Raw genomic sequence first — 23,829 nt, forward strand, 5'->3', positions numbered from 1 at the left:
CTTGTCTGGCTTTTAATTTTCTTACAGCTATTTCTTCAAACTATTAAAATGGCTTGTAGAAGTTCTCAAATCCACCACACTCATCTTTCCAAGAAGAGAGGAAAAGACAAGTGATCATCTAAGACCGACAAGCAAAATCAGTAAGAATCAAGTATATTGATTCCCTGTGTAGTGCGCTTTTTTCTACTAGACAATTCTAACTATTAACAGAAAAAAAATCTTAAGTATACCTAATTTTTCTAGTTGCTTTAAGGGGGTGAACCTAACTGATATAAAATTGCATGGATGAACACTCCCACTGTATACTGGTGAGCATGCGTACCTGGGGTTTCATCCGCGGATTCCACCTGACGTAATACCCCACCCAGAGCTCTAGGTGGCGCATGCTGGCTACCGGATACAGGACGTGATTGGAATAGCTCCCATAGAGAGGATTGGTGAAGTCTTCCAGCTGGCTATTTATATAAGACCACAGTGACACAGTCCTTTTAGGCAGATTCTGTATGAAGGAAACATAAATATTTTTGATTATTAAAATCTCTTTAGAGGGAGAGGACATGAACACTTCAGTGACAGCCTCACTTTCATTAAAATCAGAGAGTACTAGAAAATACTGCAATTCATTAAAAACTTAATCAAGTTCCCATGCCAGCAATTCCACTCAGGTATATACCAAGAGAACAGAAACATGCACACAAAAACTTGTACACAGATGTTCAAATCACCATGATTCATAAGAGCCAAAAGGAAGACACAACCCACAAGTCCATCAACTGATAAATGGATACAAGGTGGTATGTTTATATAATGGAATAATCCTGATACATATTACAGAAACTTGGAAACAGGCTAAGTGCAAGAAGCCAGACACCAAGGCCTCATCCTGAATAATTCCATCTATAGGACAAATGTAGGAGAACCAAACCCAGACATCAGTGATTGCCAAGGGACCAGGAGAAGTGATTGGGAAATCTAACAATGGGCACACAGTTACTTCTCAGTGTTCCCAAGTTAGTAGTGGTGATAGCTGTACGACTCTAGAGAAACTGAAAACTACTAAATCATACACTTAAAATTTTATGGACTGAAAATTATAGCTCAGCAAAAGTTTCTTTAAAAAAAGTTTCTTAAAATCAAGATACAGTTAAATCGTATTCAAGGCTCTCAAAAGATTAAAAGTATCTTTGGAATTTAGGTACTTTTAGTTATCTAACATTCAGTAAGTTCTTAAATGCCTCCTATGCATAGGAATACTGACTGCATGCTAGCCACTGGAGATACAGTATATTAACATTTTTAAGGGACGCTTGGGTGGCTTGGAGACGCCTGAAGAGTCTGCCTTCAGCTCAGGTCAAGATCTCAGGGTCCTGGGATCAGCCCCATGTCAGGCTCTCTGCTCAGTGGGGAGTCTGCTTCTCCCTCTGCCCCTCCCCACCTCTCCTGTGCTTAACTAGATACAATCTTTTAAAATAAAATGTTTTAATACCTGCCTTCAAGGAACTTACAGTCTACTACATGGCAGTTACCTTAGTGTTTTATTTAACCACACAATAGTAAGTACTATTTTTCCTAATTTACCGAAGCAGGAATGAACTTGCCTAAGGTTACACAAGAAGAGATAGATCCAAGATTTCAACCAGGGCAGCCTGGCTCCACTCCCTCCCATAATGCTTTAACAGAATAGCAAGAATAAAGTAGTTGATAATCACATTTTCAGAATGAAAACTGATGCAGAGGGAGACACCAAATCAAGATGACTTGGAATTTCATACATATAGGATAGAGATACTTTGAGGTCAGAAGTAAAACTTGAAATGTAATCCTTAGAAGTTTCTTTTAAATAATACCAACCACTTACCAATGATCTCACTGGTGAAGCAAGGAAATGGTAACTTTCTACATAGTGTCTTGTTAATGTTTGGATGTTTTACCGTATTATTTTACAAATTAAAAAAAAAAAATTAAGGGGATCCCTGGGTGGCGCAGCGGTTTGGCGCCTGCCTTTGGCCCAGGGCGCGATCCTGGAGACCCGGGATCGAATCCCACGTCGGGCTCCCGGTGCATGGAGCCTGCTTCTCCCTCTGCCTGTGTCTCTGCCTCTCTCTCTCTCTCTGTGTGACTATCATAAATAAATTTAAAAAAAAATTTAAAAAAAATATTAAAATGGCTCCTATGTATGCAGAACGTATTTGGGGATCTGAACTGTCCATTCATACGTGTATGTTTTGCTAACTACATTTTTCTGCATGTGCTTTGAAGGATTTCCATCCTGCAAGGCCTGACGAATAACACTGGTGCTCTTAAGATTACAAATACCTCAGTTCTCTTGAGCAGACACTACTTTTCACCCACAAACTCACCTGACATTTAGCTGCCACCTTCAGCCTCGCAACAGAGCTACTTGAAAACAAATCAGGCTCAGGTGTGTGGAAAGAAGTAATCATACTACAGTATGTGGCAATAAAATTTGACCAAAGAAATTATCCAAAAGAACCAATCAGTTGAAATCTATCTAAGAATGCACCCTCGTGGGAACATGACACATGTGGGGAGTAGAAGGGGGAGGGTCACAGCACATATTTTACCTCTTTTCCTCTCTGATGTTCACTGTTACACAGAAATGTTCCAAATAAGCAGCTGTAGAGATGGTCCAAAATGGTAATGAGAAAATATTCATTGAATTCAAATGCTGTAGGAAACTGCAAATTGAATACCACAAACACACAAAATTATTAGGACACTTTTCCAAGCATGTTCATCCCCATATATGGGTAGGTCCTTCATTATACTTCTTAAAACTGGGTTAAACAATATTCAAAACTATTTCTAAGCCATAATGGCATCATCCACTTCATTCTGTGCTCGAAAGTCACTCTATCACTCTTCTGAGATTTCTCCCCAAATATCCTTTTCTTGTGCAACAAGAGTTGGAATGGTGTGACCTTGGTATTTCTGTATTTCCTGTATCTGTTAGTCCCAAACTTGAAGAGTGATAAATTTTGAAGTTGGAAATTCTGGAACTCTGAGCTTTTCTTTGCCAAAGATGACCATAAACAATATAAGAAGATTTTCTTTAAATTTTCAGCAACATAGTTTTGTTTTTAGGAATTACACAAAAAATATCAATGCCGCCAGAAAATGTCAGCAACATACAAAAATAAAGATCCAAGGAGATGTGCAGATCATTTAAAAGCCAAGCAGTCAAACCAGAGTATCCTATAATCCAGTACTTTGGCAGCCTCCTTGTAACAAACAAACAAACAAACAAACAAACAAACAAAAAATCATTTTCTCTTTAACCTAGGACAAGAGCTTGACTAGATATCTTAATATTACATAAACAATCAATGTGGGGGACTTATCAAGGAAGGATGACAGGTCCCAGGAAGGGAAAGGGTTAGTATATGCATCTAATACTTAAAAATTATTTGAAAGTCTCCATGAAAATTGTACTGATTCTAAGACTGTAAAAATGAACTGTGAATATTTAGATTGCAGATTTGGGGAATAAATATTGGTTCCAAGTTTTTCTTAGAATGATCCCTACACCCAGTAGTACAAGAAAACAGCCTGAGCCATGAAAATGGGATAGGAATGAAAGCACCTCTGCCTTGACGTTTTCAAAAATTATAAGCAAGGTATTTCTCGAACAATGAAGGGTTACTAGCCTGCCTTGAATCGAAACTTTTGTGGTTTCTAAGCTGAAGCAGGTGATCCAGCACATGCCAACAGAAAGCCAATTACCTGTAAGATATCTGGTCAAATACCATTCATTCATTTACAAAATAAATCCTGTTTCCCGTACTGTTACACTCTTAATAACCGCATTAGCCAGCTGTGAATGTACTCTTAACTCATTAAACAGCCATCCCAAGTTGCTAAGCTTGTGATTAGTTTTTCGTCTTTTTGGCAAAACCACGTGCTCAGTCATTAGAAGAGAAGAGAGATTTGACAGTGGACATGTCCTCCACAAAATGATAGTAGCACAGCAGGAACTGCTCTGAGCAGAAGAGGAACATTTTCTCCTCACGTGTTTAAAATCAGAAGGGCGGGCAGCCCCGGTGGCACAGCAGTTTAGTGCCACCTTCAGCCCGGGTTGTGATCCTGGAGACCCAGGATCGAGTCCCGCGTCGGGCTCTCTGCATGGAGCCTGCTTCTCCCTCTGCCTGTGTCTCTGCCTCTCTCTATCTCTCTCTGAATAAATAAATAAATAATCTTTTTAAAATAATAGATAGATAGATAGATAGATAGATAGATAGATAGATAGATAGATAAAATCGGAAGGGCCCTACATCAACTGCTTCCTGACCCAGGAGTGAGGGGATAGGGATGGGGATGGGGATGGGGATGGGGATGGGGCTGAGGATAGGGGACTAGTGAGGGGATGGGGATGGGGCTAGGGTAGGGGACTAGTAGAATCTGGCTAATCACAACATAATTGGTGTCATTTTGACAAATGTGCTACTTAAGTCTGCACAAAAGTTCAATTATTTATAAAAATGATGATTGTCAATAAACATAAGGAAGAAAGATATTTATCATGTACTCTTCTATGCAAACAACTGGCACATGTTGGAAATGAACTAATACATTCACACATGTTGCCCCTTGAAACCATTCCTGTCAGAGAACAGGATAGTCAGTCATCAGTGGTGTCAATTTCAAACAGCTTCTCTAGCCTTTTTATACAGCATTTTTTATTTTTGCCAAGAGTCAAACATTTAAAAATCAAATACAGGAATGGTCAATAGTGGGTCTTCTTGTTTTTGGTCAAACCCCCAAAACTGGATTGGCAAGGATTTGTAGAGCTGCTATACTACCTCAAAAGCAATTCCAAAGGAAAAATTCAAACCTAGTCCAAGAAGTAGTGAACATCATCAAACTATGTAGCATCTCCCCTCCCTCCAACACACCAAGGGCCTTTTACAGAACAAAACTTGAACTGTCCTACACATTTGCAGTATATACGTTAAAATACCAGCCTCTTCATTCTGTAGATGTATCTACAATACTGCATTTGACGCAGGAGCTTTCAAAATAATCCACCCAAATTGATATGCTTACGGGGAAAATGCTTATATAATTGGTTTCACCTGAAGATCACCATTCGCTTTAAGATTTTATTTATTCATGAGAGAGACAGAGAGAGAGAGGCAGAGACACATGCAGAGGGAAAAGCAGGCTCCATGCAGGGACTTGATCCTGGGTCTCCAGGATCACGCCCTGGGCCAAAGGCAGGCGCTAAACCGCTGAGCCACCCAGGCGTCCTCATTCGCTTTCTTTTAATGAAATAACAGCATTTTCTTGAAGTTAAAGTGTAATCCTAAAGCAAAGCAGAGCTACCAACTGCCCCATTTTATATTCATGTGGCGGTCTAACTACAACAAACCGGACTCCCAGTTGTGAGGTCTAATAAACTCCTGGGTAAATAATTAGCTGATATACCAGTGAGCTGTAGTGAAGGTCTGAGATGACTTTTCCTGGGTAGAGTTAAATATTTCTAAGACACTAACCCTTTGCCTCACAACTGAAATGATCCAAACTGCCAGATTGTTTCTCAGTATCTGATACTTTTCCAAAAGACTAAATCCATTACCATTAATATTTCCATCGATTTGTTAGAAAGTTGATTGAAGATCTAAAAAACAATTTCTCCATACCAAAGAACACAACTGAACCTACTGCATACCTACCTAACCATAATTCCCATGTAAACCTATCTTTCTACCTTTCTTAGCAATGTACAGATGAGTGACCAGGTAAATATACTGTCATTATTTAACTACTTGTCCAAAATGAAGGAGGAAATCTCTTGCGTTATTATTAATGCCACTGGTTGAAATGCTAATGGGTCAAACTGCCAAGTGTTTACTATGCTCTCCGAGCAATACCTTTTCATTTCTATAATTTACATAATATAATAACACGTAATAGTTCTATTACTGAGAAATCTTCCAAGAATTTCCATTTTACATGAAATGTAGGATAAGCAATGACCGAACCTCCCAACTCCAGATGGCTTAAAAGAAAAATGTAAAAATTATTATCCTAGATAAGTTACCTGTCTTGTCATTTGCCAGACACAGTCAATAAATTGAAGAAAAACAGGTGATCTGTCTGCATCTGCATGGTTCTTATCTCCATGGCCAAGTCTCTGAAGCAGAAAGAGTGAAATACTATATGAGCTTGGTGGGAGTTTTCTTTTTAATGGAAGTAATTTTCTTTTCCAACAAAAGTAATATCTTGCAATATTTTTTAAGGTTCAAAAGTCTTTTTAAGAGAGGACAGCAAGGAAAATAGAAATCACTCATAGCCTTACCAAGCAGAAGTCTCTGTTACCATTGTGAGGTACAAACTGCCAGATTGTTTTCTGACATGGGATGCTCGAAATGGGAATTACCATTTTGTTTAACAAATGGAACCCAGATCTTAAAAGGTTGATAATGGAAGACAGGAGCACTCAGACCTCAAAACCCAGATTTCTGTTGCAGAGATTAAACATTCCCTAAATATTAACAGTTACTTGTCCAACAGCCTCAGGACGCACCCTTCCCCTCTAACACCTTGGCCAGGACGTGTGGGGGATCTGCTGTATCTTATCTTAGCTCATCTGTCTTTATTAAAAAGAATCACATTAGCACAAACTCTAGAAAACCTTTAAAGAATGCTTCACATCTGCCCTCCAAGCATGTACTCACCTCCTTTCTCAGTTTTTTCTTCTAAGGATCTTTGCCCCAGATGACTGACACAGACCCTCCACACTCCAAAGCAGTGATTCTAAAAGTATGGTCTGTAGATTTCCAAAGGCCAGAAAGGGGGGGGGGGGGGGGTTGTGACGTCAAAACTACTGTCATAATAATACTAAGATGTTACTTGCCTTTTTCCATGCACTGACATTTACACCAATGGTGCAAAAGTGACAAAGGAGAAAACTCTGGGTTCCTTAGGAGAAATCAAGCCAGGCCCTGGAATCAAGCTACACTGGTAGTGTCATGTTCTGCCTTGACACAGAGTTGCAGTTAAATCAAAGGGAGGGAGCCAGTTTCCTTGATGAAATAAAAATTAACCCTACTAAATCTCTCCCCTTAAGGACAGCTTTTTTTTTTTTTTTTAATATCCTGTGTCACAAACTGGGAAACACTCATCATGTTCTTCTGCTACAAAACTTAAGTTGATGGTAAAAAAAAACACCACTTTTTCATGGATCATCATTTTTACTTGAAAGAACTATGGTTATTAAGACCTGAATGTCTTGCAGACATTTTTTTGAAAATGTACAAAGTGAATGTGTCATTTCAAGAAAAACAATGGTGAAATTCAAGTTTTGAGTGCAAATTAGATTTTTGGAAAACTACCTGGCATAAACTTCATAATAGACTTTCTGATATCAATGGTGGTACTAACCAGTGAGATATTATGATAGTAAACAATGAAATACATTAACACTTGGAAGAGCTGTGTAAGTCAGTAAAGCCAATATTTTCTAAATAACCAATACATGATGCTACAGAATCATACATGGGTAAAAGTTCTATTCAAAGCACAAGGCAGATCAATGGAATTTAATGGAACAAACAATGAAAAACCTGTCAATTTAGTTTTGGATTCCACATTACAAGTAACCTCAAAGAAATTAGCATTTGCTAAATTTTGGCCAAGTATGAACGAATATCCATAATTCCCTGAGAAAGCTATTAAGACACACTCTGATTTTTAACCTGCTTATCTGTGTGTGGTCAGATTTTCCTCATTTCCTTCAAGCAACGGCGCACATTGCAGTAAACCGAATGCAGAAGTAGTTGTGAATTTTAGCAATCTTCTAATAAACCAGACATGAAAGAAATTTGTACGAAATTCTAAAACGGCGCCACTCTTCACATTAAGCTTCTGTTGTTTTGGAAAATATAGTATTCTTTAAAATGTTATTTAGGTTAACGTATAGTAGTACTATGGTCTGAGTGTTTGTGCCCCTCCCCCCCAAATTCAGGTTGAAATCCTAATGCCAAATGTAATGGCAGGAGTCATCACCGGGGAGTTGCTAGTCATGAGGGTAGAAGCCTCTAATAATAAATGGTATTAGTGCTCTTATCAAAAGACCCCACAAAAAAAAAAAAAAAAAAGACCCCACAGATGCTCCCTAGCTCTCTTCACCACATGAGGACACAGCAAGAGGTTGACAATCGACAATCCACAATCTAGGACCTTCCAAGAATCAGACTATTTTGGCAACCTGATCTTGGATTTCCAGCCTTAAAAACTGTGAGAAATAAATTTCTGTTGAAATTTTACAAACCACCCAGTTTATGGTATTATGTTACAGGAACCCAAACAGACTAAGAGAGATTTATTATTAATAAACATTTTTTAATTTAATGTCTAATATGGTAAATATTGGTAGATATACACCATATAAACAAAGTTCTTGGGGTTATCAATAATTGTTAAGAATGGAAAGAGGTCCTGAAATCTAAAAGTTTGAGACTCGTTACTCTACATTAACCAAGTGAATGTACCCTCTTGACCAACTGTCCTTCAACTGCAAATTCTGTGTTCAGATAAACTAGAGGGAAAAAATGCAGTAGGTAACCAGAGGTAGCAATTTAGGAATCCATAGCAACTTCTCAACAGTTTTTAATGTTTATTATTTTGGCCACATTTACGTGAACATGTCCAGCTCTGGATGACTAAAACTTAGAGGGTTTTTGGTAATTTTTTTCATGGTAAGTATATTTTAGCAAGAACTGAAAAACGTGAGCCATCTGAAAAGATACTCCAGATGCCCAATTTTAAAGTTGAACTTTTCAAGTTCAAAAGAGCAGACTACTTTTAAATGTCTGTTTCTTTCAAGTTAACAGTTAGCTCTTGAACAACACGGGTTGTACTCTGCGAGTTCATTTACACATGGAATTTTTACAGAAATGTATTTTCTCTTCCTTATGATTTTCTTAATAACATTTCCTTTTCTCTAGCTTACTTTTTAATAATAATACAGTATATAATAAATACAACATACAAAATATGTGTTAATTATCTTTTTGGTAAGGCTTCCGTCAATCATAGGCTACATGGAGTTAAGTTCTGGAGAGAAGTCAACAGTTACATGTGGATTTTTGACTACATCCCGAACCCCCTCGTATTGTGCATTATGCAAGGGTCTTCTGTACTTATAGACAGTGCTGGTATACTCTGGTAACCACAGAATAATAATGGTTAACATTAGAGTCAGCATCTGGATAAACATCTTTCAGAAAGTCTTTCAGCAAATATAGGAAAATGTTGCCAAGAGTATGCACACTCTCAGTGGCTTCAACGCTTCTGACAATCTAACTCTTCCCTCCGTGATTCTCTAACGCTGCCCCTCCCTCAACTCTACTCTTGCCAAGCTCAATCCCATCTAGACTTTTGATCACTCTGTTCCTCCTTTTTGGGAAAATATTCCTATTCCTTATTCAATTCTATGATTACAACTAACACAGATGAGCACCACATGAGCACCAGGGCCTACACAGTTACTGTTCTCAAGTTTTCTGATTGCAAATTTCGTGTTTAGGAGAAACACAGCTAAAAATCACTTGAATGAATACACGAGTCCAATGTATAGTGTAACAAAAAAGCAAATTTGAAAGCTTGGTATCATTTCAGAGGGACATAATAACCCCATTCCTCTATTTTAGGAACTGTGATTAGTTCTGGGTATCACACTAGAAAAAAGGCATGACCAAAGAAAGTCCAGAGGACAACTAGGGTGAAGAGGGGATTAAGATGGGAAAATACTGAGGAAAATGAATGTTTAGCCAGAAGAACTTAAGTTTATGCATGACATGGGCAGATACTTACTTCCAAAATTTTTGAAGGGCTATCTTATTTGGATAAGTAGTCATATTTGTTCTTGTCTTCAAAGGGGAAATGGGAAGGAAATTTTAGTTCATTATGAGAAAGAACTTTCTAGTAAGTAGACTTTCTGAAGTGAGACTGGAAAGCCTGAGGAAGAGACTGGCTGCTGGTTTCTGGAGGTATTAATGAAGAAACTAAACATCATTCCATGGGGACACCACAGAAGACATTTAACAATGAATGCCTGGATCTCCAGTCCTGCCAACTCAGAATGAGACCAATGACAACATCAAAATAAATTCTGAGTTATATGGAGGGCACAAAAATTTGTCATTTCCATAAAACTACCTGCAACACTCTCCATATGGATGCTCACTACAGTGTTAGTACTTTAAGAAGGATAATCAAAAAGCTGTTTATTCCCAACTCTGAGTTAAATTTTTCTTTTTTTTCCTCTGATCCTTCTTTTGGTCCCAGACTGATTTTTATTTTAAGACCCTGTTTCCACGTGAGCGCTGCTACTTTGAAGTATTCTTAAATTAAGAATAATAATTAAACCATTCTTGGCTTTCTTTACGTCAAGATCGGAAATGCCCAGTAATTCTGAAACCGTTCCTGCTAATCTGCATTTGAAATAGACACACCTCTGCAAATCAAGGACTGGTATCTGATGTTTCCCTGGCGATGATCACAGAAGACACAGAGCCAGGCACCCAACAAACAGCCCTGGCCAGATTGCACAGCCATAAGAGGACATCCTAATACTTCCCACAACTAACAAGAAAAGTTCTAAAAGTTGACCCCTTTAGTCTAAAGAGGTAGTTTTCGATGAGTATCTAGTGAATAAAAGGCATTGTTCTCATATGCCTCATGTAGGGTGCAGGTGATATATGGAGCCCGGGCTCTTTACTCACAAGCTGAAATCGATGCCCAAAGCTTAACCATTCTTTTTCTATAAGGACTTCAAATCCTCGGATGCTTCGATAGTATCCATCCAACATGAGCATGGCAAGAGAAGTCAGCTGAGCCGTGCGGTCCCAACCGTCACTACAGTGCACTACCACAGATGTCTTTCCGGACTCTATTTTGTCAGCAATCCTAAGAGCCCCTGCAAGAATAAGCTGCAACACAGATTTTTAAATGAAATTTTTTAAAAAGTAAGTGCTTCCTTCTTCAAAATTAACAAAGTTTTATTACATATGACTGTCTCAATAACATGTGGAGAAAAAACATCAGTCCCTTCCTAAAAGGAATTCTTGTAAGTGGCAAAAGATCTATAATGCTTTTGCCTTTAGAACTAGAAAAATCTCATAAATGAAGGCTCCTATTAATCTGCACAGTAGAAGAGCCAAAATGAAGGGTACCTTTGGGTTCTGTAAAAATCAACAGTATGAGTGCGAGAAAAGAAGGATTAAGTTTAAAAGGGATGTTTCTAAGAATATTCAAATGTTCAACATCATCTATTTAATAAAAATAATATGCCAAATTAAGTCGTACATATTACTTAAACAGTAGTTAACCAAATTAGAATAAATATGAAAGCAATAAAATTGGATCTCAAAGTATTCTATAGCTTCCATGGCATTTATTTTACTGTTTTTGTATCTGTCACATAGCTCACAACAAGAGCAGTATAAAGCTAGAGAGTAAGCTATTTTTCTGTACAGTATGAATGAAACATTCTCATCAGGTCAATAGATTACTATTGTCAATTTAAAAGGTACTTAAAATAATTTTTTAAAATATGGAGATACTGCAAAATAATTACCTTTTCTGAAGTTGATCTTGAGTTAAAACTGGACAGAATTAGATATAACCAAAAAAGAAACACAAAAGTATAATATCCTTTAAAATGAATAATACAGTCCCATTCTTCTCTGCAACGGCTACCATACATACTTAAAGAACACTATGGGCCCCAAACATGGATTAGAATGAAATAAAGTAGATCTACTAGGCTTGTATTATCTCACGATGACCTCCTTTTGACTATACCTATAGGCATATTCTGGAAATGGGGTACTTGGAAGTAATGTCAATCTGGACTATGCATCAGAGACACCTGTGAGCATTTTTTTAAGTGTCTGGGCCCCATTCTCCACTACTCCAGCTTACCATTTTAAATATCTCCCACTTGTGGGACGCCTGAGTGGCTCAGCAGCTGAGCATCCACCTTTGGCTCTGGTTGTGATCCCGGAGTCCCGGGATCAAGTCTCACACATCAGGCTCCTGCAGAGAGCCTGCTTCTCCCTCTGCCTATGTCTCTGCCTCTCTCTTTCTCATAAATAAATAAAATCTTAAAAAAAAAAATCTCCCACATGTAATTCAGTGTATATGGAGATTTATGAATCACTAGCCTAAAGGATTAGAACAGTTGGAAAGTTAGGACTGACCAAGGAGTTATCCAAAGTAGTCTCCCTCCCTCCCTCCCTCCCTCCCTCCTTCCCTCCTTCATTTATAACATTTTTGGAGATGTTACCATGTGGTAGACACTGCTTTCAGTGCTGGAAATAGAACAGTGAATGGAACAAAGGGCTGGTACATTCTACTCAGGGGAGGCCAGCAGGACACAAATAAATAAGAAAACATATAGTGTGCCAGAGGGCAGTAAGTGAAAACACCCTGCTGGTGTTGCTGCTACTTTGTAAAATGTGGCTGGGAAAGGCCTTTCTGAAAAGGTGATATTTGAGCGGAGATCTGAGGAAGGTGAGTAGGTAAACTGTGATGGTGTGAGGACTACAAGGGAAGAAGGTAGTCCACACACAGCCTAATCTCTTACCCCTCATGAAACTTGTTTCTGTTGTAGCAAGCTTTTTGGAGAGAAAGCTTGGTGTGTGCTGGTGGAATGCCCTGCAATTTAAGAAGCCAACACTGCAATTTATGTTAGTTTCAAATCAAGTGTTAGCTCCAACAGATGGGCCACAGGAACTCGTCCTCTGACTGAGGAATGTGTGCATTCAGCTACATTCAAGCTTCCCAGCATCTAGAAGAGAAATAGTAATAATAATCTCTAATTCTCATTAGGTAATTTTGGCCTTCTCTTCAGTTCTGAGTTTTAGAGATTCGAATGCAAGCACATGTCTGCTCCTTACCATGAAAAATCTCATTTCCCTGCATTTCACAATATGAATACATATGTAGTTAGAGAAGTCTACACTTCAGAATGCTGTATTACTGAAATTCAGACTATATCTGAAAACATGTATGTAATTGTACTAAGTGCAATACTGTCTGGTTCTCCAAATGCAACAGTAATGAGGTGAGCACATCGGTACTCACAGGGCAGTCCCCATATCATTTAGCCTTCATACCCTTCCTTCAACTACTTCACCTCCCTTCCCCGACCAGAATGCATCCTACTTCACAAGGCGCACAACAAGGATTTAGCGAGTGCCTGTTATTCACACAGACAGCACTGCCCTAGTTCCTGAGGGGTCCAAACACATTAATAAGATATCCAGTCCAAGTTTCCACCAATTAGGCATATATACCAGCTGACACAAAGTAATTAAATGAAGTGCGAGGTCATACCTAATGAGTTGGAAAGAGAAAGTAAAGTGAAAAGTGCAGAGAAAATGGAAGTGGGTGCGATCCGGGAAGACTTCATGGAAGAGATAATATCTGAACTGGGGTCTGAAGGATGGGTAGTATTCAGACAGGGCAGGAAAGAGAGGGGAAGAAAAAACCACAATAGAACCAAATGCAAGAAAAAAAAAAAAAAAAAGAACCAAATGCAAGTATAGGAAACTAATTCATCTAAGCAACGTACCTTAGAAGTACTTATAATTTTCAAAGCAGTTATCAATCTTTCAATGTACAGAAAGATACTTTCATCTTCAATTGTAAGAAGAATGTCAAAATAGACAAAGGGGCAGAGAAAGTCCTTGAGTGAAATTCTGTAATAATATAAGGAAATAACAACATATACCCAACCTTAATATGTTCGAGCCAGTGAGTAGATTCCAAGTTAGACAACCAGTGAGTCTCCTCAATGTTAGGGTACACAATCTCCTTAAGTTTCCGTAATGATTCTCTCATAACGTGAATATTGTGAATATCCAGGAAAACTAGTTCTGCATTTTGATAGGCATCTTCACTTTCATAACCTCCACCCTTTGCCTGGAAAAAAAGCACACACCACAGGAAATCATAAATGAACTATACCTATTATATGTAAACACAAATGAAAAAAAGTGCCATAAAGTATCCAGCAGCATGAAAGATTATACATACATATCTTTTAAGATCTTATTTATTTATTTGAGAGAGAGAGAAAGCATGGGAGTGGGTAGAGACAGAGAGAGAAGCAGAGTCCCCACTAAGCAAGGAGCCCAACACCAGGCTCAATCTCAGGACCCTGGGATCATGACCTAAGCTGAAGGCAGACACTAAACCAACTGAGCCACCTGGGCATCCAGATGATTCATATTACTTATGAATAGGAAAATATCAATGGCCCAGGACATCTTAACACAGCCACTCTCTATTACACTTTCTTCTTTATAAAACAAGAATAAACACTCACCCTGACTTCCTTATATGGCTGTTAGAAAAATTTTATGTGATACCATATACGAAGGCACTTAAACATTTTCCTCCATATACTTCCAGTTCTACCCAAACATAATTAGAGAAAATGGAAATCAATAGCTCCACGAGCAGGGACTATGTCTATCTAGTTTCTTTCTGGCCCATGTTTTTTCACCTTTCTTCCTTTTCACTTCATTTTAATCTTAATATTTGCAAAATGCTTTGCAATCATGACTTGCCTCAATTTTAACCACGTAGTTATTTCTAAATAAAAAGACGGAACAAGTATAAAAGCACAGAATACCATAGTATATTACTATCCTATACTACTATACTATATTACTATCCTCAAATACTTAAATCTACATCTACAGAACAAAATGAGAAATATCTGGTGTTCAAAATAAGGTGTGGCTGGAAAGAGCTTCACTTTTCTGGACTAATCTTTCTGTCTTTTTAAGTATAAAATTCTCCTATTTTTCTACGAATCATATATAAAATCAAGCTTTTTAGAGAAATAATGGAAAAAAATTAGAAAAATAGTAGGATATAGGGACCCCTGGGTGGCTCAGCAGTTTAGTGCCTGCCTTTGGCCCAGGGCATGATCCTGGAGTCCCTGGATCTAGTCCCACATTGGGCTCCCTGCATGGAGCCTGCTTCTCCCCCTGCCTGTGTCTCTGCCTCTCTCTCTGTGTCTCTCATGAATAAATAAATAAAATCTTTTTTAAAAAATACTAGCATAGCCACTGTAGCTATATAAAATTAAGTGCTCATGTGACTCACACCTTGAAAACAACAAAACTCACCAACTCCTAACCAACAACCATAAATTACCAAAAAAACAGAAGGTCAAGCTTCCTTTCTGACACTATGGGAAATAGTTTGGATTAAAAAATGGCACAGATACAAAGTTAACAGTGTTACACTGGGACCTGTTAACAAGGATTACTCCTGCAGCATGAGAAGGGACTAGGTCAGGGGTCAGAAACACTTTGAATTCAAATTTGTTGTAACAAATTCTAGAAAGATGGGAGTGGAAACTACAGGAAACCAGTCACAAAAACAAACAAAACGAAAATGTTCTAGAATCAGACAGTTGTAGAACCTTGTGAATATACTAAAAACACTGAAATATACACTTGAAAGGAGTGCATTTTATGGCATGTGCAGTATACTGCAATAAAATCGACATTTAGAAAAACAGTAGAGCAAGTAGACAGTAAAAGCAAAACACACAAATGGTTTAAAACACAAATGGGGACAAAGCATTCTGTAAAACCCCAAAACCACCCACAGCCACAAGCTCTGAATGTTGTCTGTGAATGTGTGGAAGAAGCAGAGGAAGCAAAAGACAGTAAAGGACTGGAGAACAGGAGGACTACAAGAGAGCTTTATATTTTTTAGTGTTTGTTCTGCTTCCTGTTTTGGACTTCATCTTCTGGAATGACAGAAAAGCCCAACAGGTCAATGTAAGAAGTGCAAATGAAACCAGGAAGGGTTCTGTGCATTCTCACAGCTGATGAGCCAAATGGGTCTACAGTAGATCTAAAGGAGTGAATGCTGTCCAACCTTTATAAACTCTCCTAATAGACCAGCCAGGGACCACTTCCACCAAGCACATAATCAAAACTGAGCAAGACAGGGACAAAACAAGACAGAAGAGAAGGTCCAGACAAAACAAAACAAAGGAAGAGAAGTTTCAGATAAGGAAACAGAGGAAGGTGTTGGTTGGGTAGGAGAGACAGGACAGAGCCAGAAGTCCCAGAAAGTAAGACTTCCTATTTTTTAAGGCTACATGCAAATAATAACAGAGGCAGCTCAGTGAAATTATTAGTCCTTCTAACTTCTGGGTACACCTAACTTCTGAACCATACCCTCTAACTGAAGCAACCATCCTGAAGGAAAACTAATTTCACCTAAAAATGAGTAACATAAAAGGATCAAGGTCAAGTCCCATAGGTGCTATCCTAAAAAGAGAATGAACAGCAATCATAATATACTAATATACCCACTGATAACTCCCCTCAACACTGAAATCTTTTTTTTTTTTTTGAGATTTTATTTATTTATTCATGAGAGACACAGAGAAAAAGGCAGAGACATAAGCAAAGGGAGAAGCAGGCTCCCAGCAGGGAGCCTGATGCAAGACTTGATCCCAGGACCCCAGGATCACAGGACCTGAGCCAAAGAAAGACGCTCAACCACTGAGCCACCCAGGCATCCCTGAAATCTCTTTTCAAGCAAGCTAAAGACATTAAAAAATAATACCAGGCATTAACGACAAAATAAATTGGAATTAGAAAACTCAAAAATGAATAGAACTCAGTAACAAATTAGAAATGAAAGAAAAAAATCAGGAAGACTAAAGCAGCAGCAGCAACACAAGAGTAAATAAATACAGCAGATATCAAGTTAAAAGAAACAGAAAAGGAAAATCTTTAGAACCATAATGAAATTAAAAAGACGTAAGAAGGAGTCCAGAGAAAGTGACAAATGATGAAGAAAGAAAAAGAAGAGCCAACACAGGAGTCCTGACGAAGAAAGTCAGAACAAAGAAACAGAATACTTAAAACTACATGAAATTTTTTGTAACTGGAAATTACAAATTGAAACAGCACACATGCATACCTGAGAATACAGACCCAGAACACACAACATGAAGACATATTCTGGCAATAACTGCACTTCAAAGAAAAAGAAAAAAGTCCTTTGAATATCCAAGTAAAAGGAGTGACTTATAAGGTAAAGAAATTGAGTTTATTATTAGCCTTTGAAGTTTTATGCCAAAAGAAAATAAGCAACATATTTAGGAAACTCAAGAAAATCACATGTAAGCCAAGGATTTTCTGTCCAGCCAAATGACTTTCAAAGTTTAATAAAAGGACACAAGTTCCTGTTAGCATGCACACACTCAGAATATTGTTCCCAGGAGCTCTTGTTGAAATATTTAGAGAACAACTTCAGACAGTAAAAATAATAACAATAATAAGAATGTCTAGAAAGATAACATATACAAATTGTTGTGAGCTCAAAACATATAGCTACGTGTGGAAGTCAGAGATAAAGGGGAGAGAGAGTATGTGTTCAAAACCGAGAATGTGGTAAGGCTATATGTGCTGACAGTATAATACAATGTATTTTAAAAGTGGGGGAGAATGGGGAGAACAAATGAAAAAAATCAACATTCCAGTAAGTACTGGTGGTGGCAGTATTAATATCATTATTCCAAGACTGGTAAGATGAAGTACACAGTAACTGTGGAACATACATATCTCATCCCCTGGGTCTTTGAAAACCAGGACTCCTGGTGGAAGAAAGGAGATACATACATAATTAAGAGAAGCTATGTAAAAACTGTCTAGCACTGAATACAAATTGAAAGCACCAGTATGAACTCCCAAGGTTCTTTATCTTTCAAAATATATAAATATTCCCTAACTCTATTTGCAGGAAAGACATCGAAACAGTACAAACCCAGCAGCAAATATCCTCAGCATGCCAGACAATGGTTTGCAACAGCATTCAATACTCACAGGAATGAAAACTTCTTGGACAAATAGCTTTTTCACATCTGGGGCAAGCAAAGCACAAGATTTCGGAATGAATCTGCTATATCTCTTCATACCAGATAGCAAAGATTACTACAGTTATGTCAAAAGAACTCGAGAGAGAACTTGAAAAGCCTCCCTCTGACCAAAGATGAGAAATTTTAAGCTCAAAAAAATATTATCTATGATAGATTAGAAAATGTGAAATATATTTAAATTCACGCATTCATAATGATACTTTAAAAAATTAGGCACTTTCATAGGATGATAGGAAGCAAGCTCACCACTGGGAAAACTGGCTAGGAAGAAAGAATCAAGTATTTTTCCTGGCTTTCTTATATGAACTAAATTCCTGGTTAAACAAAATACAGACAAAAGAGTTTCTTTATAGAAAGAGTTCAACCAACAGCTAAAAGAGAAATCATGAAATTAAAATACCACCATTTGCAAGCCCAGTGAGTTAATGCATCTAGGCACTGAGCAAATAGCTGTGAACACCTCATAAAAAGAGAGTCAGCCACAAATGACATGCCTCCTGATATATCCCGTATAGCCATGCCAAAGGTATCAAACCTGGATCTAAATAAACCTCCAAATTCACATGAAAGAAAGTCAAAGAACAGAAAAAAGGTTGAACCCCATCATAACTCAACAGCTAAATCTGGACTAAGGGAACTCCACAGATAAAATGTCAAGAAAAGAAAGAGATGGGCAAGAGGAAGACTACATATTAAGAGAGACTCAGAAGACATATTAAGCACAATATTAAAAAAAAAAAAAAAAGGCAAAACGAGTCCAGCCAGGGATGTATACTTTGGTAATGGAATATAAAGAAATACAACAAGACGGTTATTATAAAGTCAGGACTACGGTTACTTTTAGTAGGATTAGAAGGTGAACTGGATTGGGACACAGCACCCATGGAAGACTTAGTGGCTGGCAAAGTTGTAATTCTTGACATGAAGATGATGATTTTGTCATGTCATGAACATCACAAGAAGATTTGTCATGTTCGTATTAAGTTATAGAAAAAGTTGAGAATTCAGGTAAAAAAAATACCTGTCACAACAAGGATATACATTTTTGCAAATTAAAAAGAGAGGGATAACTGTGAGGATTGGGTGAAGGTAGCCAAAAGGTACAAACTTCCACTTAAAAGATAAGTTCTGAGGATGTAATGTAAAGCCCGAAGACTACAGTTAACTATATATTGTATATTTGAAAATTGCTAAGAAAACAGACCTTACAAATTCTCATCACAAGAAAAAAAAATGTGTAACCATATGAGATGATGGATGTTAACTTATTGTAGTGATCATTTCATAATACATACACATATCAAATTATTATATTGTACACCTTAAACCTATGCAATGTTCTCAACAATTATATCTCAATAAAAACTTGGGAGAAAGACATCCAGGCTGGTAAACTGAATCAATTTTCCTGAAGAATACTGACAGTATGTAACAAAACTCTTTAAAAATGCATACTTTAAATTCTGAATAATCATTATATATCTAGGATACTCTTTTAAGGAAATAAAGATGCCAACAAAAGATATTTATTTCACTGATATCTAAAATAAGGATGCCTAGGTAGTTCAGTTGGTCAAGGGCCTGCCTTTGGCTCAGGTCATAATCCAGGGTCCTGGGATCAAGTCCCCCATCGGGCTCCCTGCTTAGCAGTGAGTCTGCTTCTCCCTCTCACTCTGCCCCTCCTCTCTGCTGTGCACGCTCTCTCTCTCTCTCAAATAAATATGTAAAATATTTTAAAATAAGGAAATAAATACTTAAACACTTGATATGAGAAAAATGACTAAATGAGTAATGACACAGCTGTAACAAGTACTATTAAAGTATCTTTTAAGAATATTGTATTAGAAGAAATAATTCCGATAGCATTAAGAGGAAAGACAAAGAAACAAAATAATCAACATATAAGCACACAAAAAAAATGGAGGAAAACACAGCAAAATATTAGTGGACATGGGTGATTTTTATTTCCTTTATTTTTCTATGTCTGCCAAGTTCTTCTATACTAGTACATATTTTGTAACCAGCAAAATGTACCAGTTAATAAAATATATTAGCCTTTTAAAAAGGGGATGATTTCCAAACTGAAATATGTATCAGAATGATTTTTTAAGATAGGGAATATAACACTTTGCATTACCACCTATCCTGCATTACACTTCTCTTTCCTTTTCCTCTCATGCTAGAAAACATACTAAGTCTCCCTCCTGCTAATATGGAGTAAAGTTTCAGAAGGGGAACAAGTATTCACTGGAAAGATATATGCTAGTCCCTGTGAGGCAAGCTTCACATATACATTATCTCATTTCTCCTTTAAGGGGGAATAGTTACAGTTTAATAGAGAATGCCTGGAATTCACAATGCTCTCAAAACACTAAATAAACAGGATGGAAATAATTAGGTGCAGGCACCATAACTTAATTAAAAGGATGATCATCCCAGCATTGTTTATAAAAGGAAAAAACCCCACAAATAACCCAAGTATCCAACAGTTGATATTATTAGTTATTGTAGCATTAAAATAACATTATAGATAAATGTTTATTGGCATAGAAAGATATAGTGTCATGTTTTAAAAAGGAAGTCACAATTATTATCCCACTGTTTTAAATATATGTGTGTATGCATATATTCATAGGTCTGGAAGTACAACCAAAGTTTAATGGTGTTACAGGATTTACTGTTTTAAAATGTTCTTCTTTTCACTTATCAGCATTAGGTAATTCTATAATACAGATCCATTGCTTCTTGGGGGTAAAAAAATTTTTTAAGAGGTAACTTACTAAAGCTAAATTATATGTCTCCTCTCTCCTTCTCCTATGGTAGATTTTGTCAATTGGACAAAAATTTCTATTTCCACAATGTAAATATTTATTCTACAGAAGAAACCAAGACTATTGCTCCAGCTAACTTCAAGTTCAGGTTGAAAAACTTGCACAGGTGGAGGGCAGTCAGCAGAGGGCACCACCAGTCTCTGGGAACACTGCTCTCCGGTTCCGCAACCACAGAAGCTCAGTCGGCGGTCAAATTTGGAGAAAGGAGAAGATAATTGCTGAACATTTATTATGTGTGTGGGCACAGGATTATGCACTAGTTTTTATTAGATGAGTTTTGCCCTAAAACAATCCTGTTAGGTATTATTATTCTCATTTTACAAAAGAGCAAATTAAGGTCTAAAAAGGTTAAATGGGCAAAAGACATGAACAGAAATCTCACAGAGGAAGACAGACATGGCCAACACGCACGTGAGAAAATGCTCGGCATCACTTGCCATCAGGGAAATACAAATCAAAACCACAATGAGATACCACCTCACACCAGGGAGAATGGGGAAAATTAACAAGACAGGAAACAACAAATATTGGAGAGGATGTGGAGAAAGAGGAACCCTCTTGCACTGTTGGTGGGAATGTGAACTGGTGCAGCCACTCTGGAAAACTGTGTGCAGGTTCCTCAAAAAGTTAAAAATAGACCTGCCCTACGACCCAGCAATTGCACTGTTTGGGGATTTACCCCAAAGATTCAGATGCAATGAAACGCCAGGACACCTGCACCCCGATGTTTATAGCAGCAATGTCCGCAATAGCCAAACTGTGGAAGGAGCCTCGGTGTCCATCAAAAGGTGAGTGGATAAAGAAGATGTGGTCTATGTATACAACGGAATATTCCTCAGCCATTAGAAAGGATGAATACCTACTATTTGCTTCAATGTGGATGGAACTGGAGGGTATTATGTTGAGTGAAATAAGTCAATCGGAGAAGGACAAACATTATATGGTCTCATTCATTTGGGGAATATAAAAAATAGTGAAAGGGAATAAGGGGGAAAGGAGAAAAATGAGTGGGAAATATCAGAAAAGGAGACAGAACATGAGAGAATCCTAACTCTGGGAAACGAACAAGGGGTGGTAGAAAGGGAGGTGGGGGTGGGGGTGGGGGTGACTGGGTGTTATGCTATATGTTGGCAAACTGAACTCCAATAAAAAATAAATAAATAAAAATAAAATAAAAATAAGATAAAAAATAATAAAAAGGTTAAATAATCCATTGCCACATGGCACTTCACCGTGACCCCATCAATGCCAGTTGGTGCACATAGCCCACGTAGGGGACACCCTCTGAGTGCCTGTCTCTAGTGGCCCAAGGGGATTGTATTTCTGGGCCCTATGAGTCCGAGACAATTAGAGACATAGCTCTTGACAGGCTACCACCCTCTAGCCATTATACATTCAGGAGACTGAAATACATCTTCAGTCTTCCTCTGAAAATGGCCCAACCACCTACTAGATCTAGAGCTTTAGCCTGAGGGACAAGCTTCAGATTGATAACACATCTAGAGACTATGGAAACACTCTCAGGAAACATAAGCTGAGGGATACTATCCATCTATAAGCTCACTCTGCCCTGCTATAGCTTACCTGTACCTCCAGAGGAAAAGCCCATCTACTTGTCTGAAGCCTCAAATTGTGCAACTGTCACTAAGATGACAAGCAAGGTCTATAGTTGCAGTCCCTGAGGACTGGGTATATTTGCATACCTTAAAAGCTGCTGAAAGTCTAGCTCCCAATCAGCCTAAAACTGGGAGATGACTAAGGTCCTTCCCCTTGGAATACCCAAAGTCTCAGTGAGTGTCTGCTTTCAGCTTAGGGCATGAATCAAGAGTCCCGGGATGGAGTCCCACATCGGGCTCACCACAGGAAGCCTGCTTCTCCCTCTGCCTATGTCTCTGCCTCCTGCCTCACTCTCTGTGTCTCTCGTGAATAAATAAAATCTTAAAAAAAAAAACTTTCAGAAAACACTCAACATAATAAAGGCCACGTATGATAAGCCCACAACTGTCGTACTCAATGGTGAAAAGCTGAAAGCTTCTCCTTTAAGATCAGAAACAAGACAAGGATACGCAAACTCACCACTTTTATGCAACCTAGTATTGGAAGTCCTAACCAGAGCAATTAGGCAGAAAAAGAAATAAAAGGCATCCAAAATAGAAAGGAATAAGTAAAACTGTAACTTTCTGTGGGCATAATTTTATATAGAGAAAACTCTAAAGACTCTACCCAAAAAATTATCAGAACTAATAAATGAATTCAGTAATGCTGTGGGGTATAAAATCAATATATAAAATCTATTACATGTCTATACATTAACAATGAACTATGAGAGAATTAAGAAAACAATCCCCTTTACAACTGCATCAAAAAAAATAAAACACTTAGAACTAAATTTAACTAAAAAGGTGAAAAATTGGGGATCCCTGGGTGGCGCAGAGGTTTGGCGCCTGCCTTTGGCCCAAGGCGCGATCCTGGAGACCCGGGATCGAATCCCACATCGGGCTCCCGGTGCATGGGGCCTGCTTCTCCCTCTGCCTGTGTCTCTGCCCCTCTCTCTCTCTCTCTCTCTCTCTCTCTGTATGTGACTATCATAAATAAATAAAAATTTTTAAAAAAAAAGTGAAAAATCTTTACACTGTAAACTATAAGATACTGACAAAAGAAACTGAAGAAGACACAAATAAATGGAAAGATACTATATGCTCATGGACTGGAAAAATTAATTTGAAAAATATCATATTTCCCAAAGCAATCTACAGATTCAATGCCATCCCTATCTACTAAATTCAATGCATTTTTCACAGAAATAGAACAATCTTAAAATTTGTATGGAACCACAAAATATCCCATTATCCTGAGAAAGAAAAACAAAGCTAGAGGCATCATGCTGATTTTAAACTATACTAGAGGGACGTCACGGTGGCTCAGTGATTCAGCATCTGTCTTCAGCTCAGGGCATGATCCCAGTCCTGGTATCGAGTCCTACACTGCACTCCCTTTAGAGAGCCTGCTTCTCCTTCTGCCTGTGTCTCTGCCTCTCCCTGTGTCTCT

General features: G+C 37.9%; 2 protein-coding genes across 20 annotated transcripts in view; one reads left to right on the plus strand and one right to left on the minus strand.

The window, feature by feature from the left end:
- Positions 1-229, plus strand: part of CEP57 (centrosomal protein 57) — a 46,826-nt gene extending 46,597 nt beyond the window's left edge. The window contains exon 12 of the mRNA XM_072795127.1: positions 28-229. Coding sequence (XP_072651228.1) covers positions 28-47 — 20 coding nt within the window. The 3' untranslated portion in view covers positions 48-229. The remainder of the gene's footprint in view (positions 1-27) is intronic.
- The window catches only part of MTMR2 (myotubularin related protein 2), a 120,918-nt gene that overhangs the window by 1,940 nt on the left and 95,149 nt on the right, over positions 1-23,829 (minus strand). For 18 of the 19 annotated variants that reach the window (XM_072795096.1, XM_072795094.1, XM_072795103.1 and 15 more), the window contains 5 exons: positions 13,768-13,953; positions 10,749-10,955; positions 6,062-6,154; positions 2,586-2,699; positions 323-499 (listed from right to left, as the gene is read on the minus strand). In XM_072795096.1, coding sequence (XP_072651197.1) covers positions 323-499; positions 2,586-2,699; positions 6,062-6,154; positions 10,749-10,955; positions 13,768-13,953 — 777 coding nt within the window. The remainder of the gene's footprint in view (positions 1-322; positions 500-2,585; positions 2,700-6,061; positions 6,155-10,748; positions 10,956-13,767; positions 13,954-23,829) is intronic. The other variant, XM_072795095.1, reaches the window with a different exon arrangement.

The sequence above is a fragment of the Canis lupus genome, chromosome 23, assembly GCF_048164855.1.
Source record: "Canis lupus baileyi chromosome 23, mCanLup2.hap1, whole genome shotgun sequence".
Lineage (NCBI taxonomy): Eukaryota > Metazoa > Chordata > Mammalia > Carnivora > Canidae > Canis > Canis lupus.